Source organism: Argopecten irradians, chromosome 12, assembly GCF_041381155.1.
Source record: "Argopecten irradians isolate NY chromosome 12, Ai_NY, whole genome shotgun sequence".
In the NCBI taxonomy this organism is placed as follows: Eukaryota; Metazoa; Mollusca; class Bivalvia; order Pectinida; family Pectinidae; genus Argopecten; species Argopecten irradians.
Genome location: NC_091145.1, coordinates 8,830,372 through 8,836,371, shown reverse-complemented (window position 1 = coordinate 8,836,371; position 6,000 = coordinate 8,830,372). Strand labels below are relative to the sequence as shown.

The window sequence follows — 6,000 nt, the reverse complement described above, 5'->3', positions numbered from 1 at the left end:
ACTATGTTGGTAGCCTAAGAGGTCACATGTGACCATATGTTGATACGATATTTGTACCAAATTCATACACAAAACCCAGGTTGCTTAATGTTATTATCAATAGTTATTTGAGGCTTCAGAGTTTAATTCAATGATTGATATTTATACCAACTTTGGATATTAATAGAAAGACAAACATCATTACCTTGAACTATACCCCACATTATTTTAGCATTTTCACTAAATTTGAAATCCTGAACAACCAAAGACTTCTCATGAAGTTGAAGGGGGCTTTTTGGGTTTACTATGCTTTTTCTTCCTTGTTATGTTGTTTCTTTTATTTTCCCAGAATATTGTCCGACACATTTTTTGCAAACTGCATAGATCTTAATGGCACCTGCACAAATATTCATCATGGTCTAGAGGGATGAATGTGATTCTTCATCTTGCAATAACCTAGATGACTTTCTTTCCGTCTAGATATTGTACGGTTTTGGTGAAAAATTGGCATATATGGGTTTTGAGGGATGGATTATTATTTGTCGAAATTTATAATTAGATGTCTTGCGATTTCAATACAAATTGGAATGTACTGGTTTTAAGGGATACCCGTTAAGTATTACTGTATCTTGAAAGAACAAGGTTAAATTTTGATCTTTAAGTTTACACTTTTCCCTGGTTACTTACGCTTACTTATTAATTTTCCAGGTTGTTCATGACGGTGAAAAACTAAGGCCTGTGATTGGTGGATTCGAGGCCAAGGCTGCAGAGGTCAAAGGTCATTATGATCAACAGTTCAACTCGGAGGGAGAATACAAATTTGCTATGTAAGTTTTGTACTTACAGCTGAAAAGTAGCATAAAACGTGTGCTATTTAAATGTTTTTATGTTTGATGAAAGGGAAACTAACTGTGTGTTTGGTTTATGGTTGATGTGTAAAAATACAATAAAATTTCAGCATGCTGTCTCACTTCGTCCAATGAATTTTTTTAAAAATTTCAGCAGACAAATTTCCTTGTAATATTGTTTTTACTGTTGACCAGCTGTCTTTGGCAAGTTAACATTTTCCCAAAATAAGATTTAATATTTTAACTGTGTAACCCTTGAAAACATTTAAGTTTTTAAAAAAGTATGAAAATTTAAAAAGAAAAATCAACTATTTTACTGACCACTTATCCTTAAAAAAAATGGTGTGTATACATTATTTTGATAACTTTTAAAGGAATAAAAGCTATACCTTGCATCAGTTTTGTTTAAATTATTCAAAAAAAAATTATCAAAGGAAGCAGGAAAGATCAAAGAAAGGGATAGAGGTCAAAAAGGGTTAGAGATCAAAGAAAGGGTTAGAGGTCATAGGAAGGGATGTAGAGGTCAAAGAAAAGGTTGAAGGTCAAAGGAAAGTGTAAAGGTAAAATGGAAGGGTAAAGGGCAAAAAGAGGGGTTAAAAGGCCAAAAGAAAGGGTAAAGGTAAATCATTTAGTGCATTCTGTAGAATTTTTATTTCCATCTTTGAAAATAACATGCACTTTTGAAGGTCAAGGACAGTGAAAGATTTGGATGGTATCGTTAGAACGGAAGTGTTGGATATGGACGGAGATCAGGACAGGTCACTGAGTGTTCAGCACATTACACTGTCTTTTCTAACTAACGTTCTGTAGCTCTGTACGTCTCTTCTGGTTACAGTGAACGTGGATATTTTTGTGAGGAAGAAATAAATATTACAGGTCATTTGACCATGTAAAATCTCTATCATTTTGCATCTTTATCATTTCGTACTTTTTGTTGGTGAATTAACTTTCTGATGAGACAGCAAAAATCCTCGCTATGAAAATGACCACGTTGACATAATGGTAACCATTATGAAGAGCAAAACGAGGCATATCTTTTTCTTATGCAAATTTGAAACTAAGACTATCTAGATAATACTTCTTGACAAAAAACACACTTAAGACAGCTTTATATTTTTCAGAATAAAGAATACCTTTAAATAAATTGTTGAAAAACATATTATTTTAGATATGTAATTAATTTCATGAATTTGTATTTTGTTGACTTCAATATTGAAAGTTCAACAATCATTTTATATTTGCAATTTCTTTTTAAATAAATATTTTTTTTAAACATTCTGTATTTTAACAAACTGTAGTAGTTTAACAATAATAATATATCTGTTCATTTCTTTTCTTTTTATTATTTTTCAAAATGTTTTATCTCTTAATATTTTTTTTGTTTTTTGTATTTTCAGGTATATGTAACATCCTAGATATTTCTATTCATTACAATGATCTTTGCTGTAATTTAATGAGTGAAATGAGATCTCTTTAGAAAGCTGATGGACTTAATAGTTTTATGTTATATAGCATAGCTTTCTCCATCAGTGAACAAATTTCAACCTGTGTGGTAAAAAAACTTTCGTTTTCATAGGAAATGTAGAAAAAAAACTATCTGTAAAAAACACTTGTTTTCATAGGAAATGTAGAAAAAAAACAATCTGTAGGTTTAATATCTCCTCTTATTTTTTTACTTCTTTGTTTTACATTTTCCTTTTTTTCCTTTATTTTAATAATCGTACAAAATTTCTTTACACATTTGAATAAATGTCATTGATAGATAACAATTTTATTTAAAGCCAAAAAAGAAGTTAATCAAAATCAGGTTTGTCCTGGAAAAACAAAACACTTATTCAGTTTATTTCATATATTTTGATATCTTTTACATTTGTTTATGACACTTGATTATTCATGACCCATAAACAGCTATTACATGAATATTTTATATGACCATTTAACAAGAAATAAAAATCCACTTCTTTGACAAGGTGCATAAATCATATGGATTACTGTTAAGTAACTTTATTTCTTGACTACTAAATTTTGCAAATTTCCAAATCAAGTTTGCGAAGATTTTCTTACACAAGTTTATACATCCATTTCAAAACTATTTCAATGCATGGAAGGTACTTAAGATATCTATGTGAGGAAATATTGTAAATTCATAAAGTTTACTTTGTCTAAAAATTGTGAAAGTAAAATCACATGTGAGATAAAAAAAAAACCAATAAGTCAACAACATAACTATATTTTACAGTAACGGTATCCGATGTACCCCACTGAGCGTGACCGTGAAGAGGAAGGTCGATTTGTTGATCGAGATTACAGACGAAGGATTCCAACAGTCCGTTGTATATGTTGATCAGGGTCACTCAGTGAAATGGCACTGGACGGATTGTAAAACGCCACACTCTGTACAAAGGGTAGACTACTCTATAGAAAAGAAATGTTTTATCAGGAATACCGAGACATCAAAGTGAGTTGTCTTCCCTTAGTGTACATATACTATTGTTTTCTACATTAAGTTTACTTGTTTCCAGTTGTTGTTAGGTATAAAAACATTTACTTGTCGTGATTTGGTATGTGTAAAATTATTGAGGAATGGCTACAGTTTTACAAAGTTTTAGGAGCAAATTTTTCCATGGGAAAACTTAAATAAGTTCAGGCCATTATCAGAACTGGAGTGTTTTCCATAGATTTGAGTTTCTTACAGACTTATTTTGTTAAGCTATTTCCTGAAGATAAGAATTTTTTGCCTTTACTATCTTATGTAAAATCATTCATAAAGTCAATTTCACTTTCTACAAGGAAAGCTAATTCATTGAAAATTGTTTTTCTGAAATCTTAAGAACAGAATTTGTGAAGAATAAATATTTGTTATGAATGTGGCAAATATCTAATTGTTTTTTAGACAAAGCTTTCTTGGACGCATTTTGATTTGTAATTTTTACTTTCCAGAGCCCCAGTAACCAGTGATTCCTACCGGGAAACTTTCCCGTGAGTATAATTAAAATCCTCTAATTCAGACTTCTTATGTATATTTCTTAAAGTGATCTTCATGTCAGAACAAGGGAACACATTTTCATGAAAATAATAGTATACCCTAAAACTGGTTATTTACAGGGGTCAAAATATATGTGATTTAACTAAAAATGAGAGAACTAAATTAAACGGGTTTTAAAATTTTTGTAATCTGATGATTCAACAATTTCTGAATATTTCATAGATCAAATTTTTGCAATTATAGCAATGTCCTGCAAACTAAAAAAAAAAATATCGACTCTACTTTACATATGATTGTTATTTTTGCACAAATTAAAGAAAAAATTGATGTGCTTTTGATACTGAAAATGCTCTGTAATGCAAAACTATATATTGTATGATTAAAGAAAGAATGCATTAATGTATGGTTAATTTACGATTTATACTACCTATTGCAGGAAACCTGGACTGTTCTTCTTCAAGACGGAGAGCAATAAAAGTAGCAACACATTCTGTGTGGTGCATGTGAGAGAAGCTCAAAGGTAACTTTTGTTTTTAATGCTTCTATACATCTGTCAAACCTAACAGGAATTAAGTATTGTCCAGCATAAACATTTCTGTACAATTTTGTATCTCCAAAATTTTTTGATCATATTTCTCATTTTATCAAAATTATCATCTATTGAAAGTTCTACATTCTTTTAAATCCATGATTTGGTATATTCTTGTAATTTAGAATACCCTGTCCTAAACACTGTTTTGTGTTTTTCGTTTCTAGAGAGTTCCGTGTGGAATCCTTGACAGATCGTTCCAGCCCATGATTCTCCTTGTAGAGGAGGGAGATCGTGTCTGGTGGTCCTGGGATAAGTTTAAGGTATGGTTGTCATGGTTACAGAGAATTAAAGATTGACCACTGAATGTCATAATTCTACCGTACCAGAATAGAATCTTTTTAAAGTTTCGAATAAAGATAAGACATAAGCATTTTCTCTGTTGTTTACTTAACAGTGTAAGAAATCTCACAGCGTGTATCAGATTGAAGCGCCACCTATAGACCAAGATGACGAGGAACCGTATCAGGTATGAAAACCAACAACTGCCTTAATTTGGAAGCAGTGATTTTATTTATAGCAATTTCTGAGTTGATGGAATGATATTTTTCAAAGTTGTATTTGTGATATTTGTATGTTCTGCACTGTATATTTTGGTTTAATATATTTACTCCATGCCAATTCATTACAGTTTACTTATATAATTTGATGATTCACATATCCTCAAAATTTCTTTAAAAAAATTAAACTTGATAAGATAAATTTGAACTCTCTTGTAAACTATATTGAAGTTGGTTTTTACAGAATATAAATGGCTTGTCTGTTGTATTTACAGCCTGTAGAAGATGGTTTTAGGTGGGCAACACCGAGGTAAGTTACATCATTTCAATTGCAATATTGTTTCAACTTTTAAATGGTACATTGTTATTCTCTAATGTCTATCCATCCAATCATGCCATGACTTCAGTTCCTCCCCCCCCCCCCCCCCCAAAAAAAAAAAAAAAAGAAGAAAAAAAGAAGAAAGATATAGAATGACAATTCAACCATAAAATTAATTTTGAGCTTGTATTATGCGACTTTATTTTTCAGTAAACAAGGCCTGATGTCCCACGAGTTCTTTAAGCCTGGAGTCTACTACTTCTCTGACCAGAACCAACAGGAGGCGGCTGAGTATATAGGGACGATCATAGTGAAACCTAAACAACAGGAACATTACATAGAGCTGACCGCACAGAAGGGATTCGAGCAAGGTGAGATTCAGTCTAGTATACCTGTATCAATTATAAGGCAGCTTTTCTATAGAAAGCATTGAAAAAAAGTTATTTAGTCTTCATAATAATAAAATATTGCATTAAGGTGAATAAGTGTGCTAAAAGAATAAGATAATTTCAAGGTCAAACTTATCTTTTTTCAAATCCTACCTCATGACCTCCTCGACTGTGACTCATTAGTATTGACTCATTGATATATGCTATCAAGAAACTCATCTCCATCCTATCTTCTGAGTGATGGTTGGTGACTTTTCTCTGGGTACTTTGACTTACCTTCACATCTATAACCAAGACTATGTTTGAATGATTCTTCTTTTGAAAAGTTACTGCTGACTATCTTTACTTCTCTCAGACTCCAGAATTTTTTACGTATTTTACATGAGCCTG

The 6,000-nt window shown here is 31.3% G+C and overlaps 1 protein-coding gene across 1 annotated transcript in view; it reads left to right on the top strand.

The window, feature by feature from the left end:
- Window positions 1–684: 684 nt before the first annotated feature.
- Window positions 685–6,000, top strand: part of LOC138336376 (uncharacterized) — a 61,743-nt gene continuing 56,427 nt past the window's right edge. Inside the window, 10 exon segments of the mRNA XM_069285847.1 lie at window positions 685–806; window positions 1,514–1,585; window positions 3,067–3,285; window positions 3,768–3,806; window positions 4,250–4,333; window positions 4,570–4,583; window positions 4,586–4,665; window positions 4,800–4,871; window positions 5,178–5,212; window positions 5,432–5,592. Of these exon segments, the coding sequence (XP_069141948.1) occupies window positions 805–806; window positions 1,514–1,585; window positions 3,067–3,285; window positions 3,768–3,806; window positions 4,250–4,333; window positions 4,570–4,583; window positions 4,586–4,665; window positions 4,800–4,871; window positions 5,178–5,212; window positions 5,432–5,592 (778 nt within the window). The 5' untranslated portion in view covers window positions 685–804.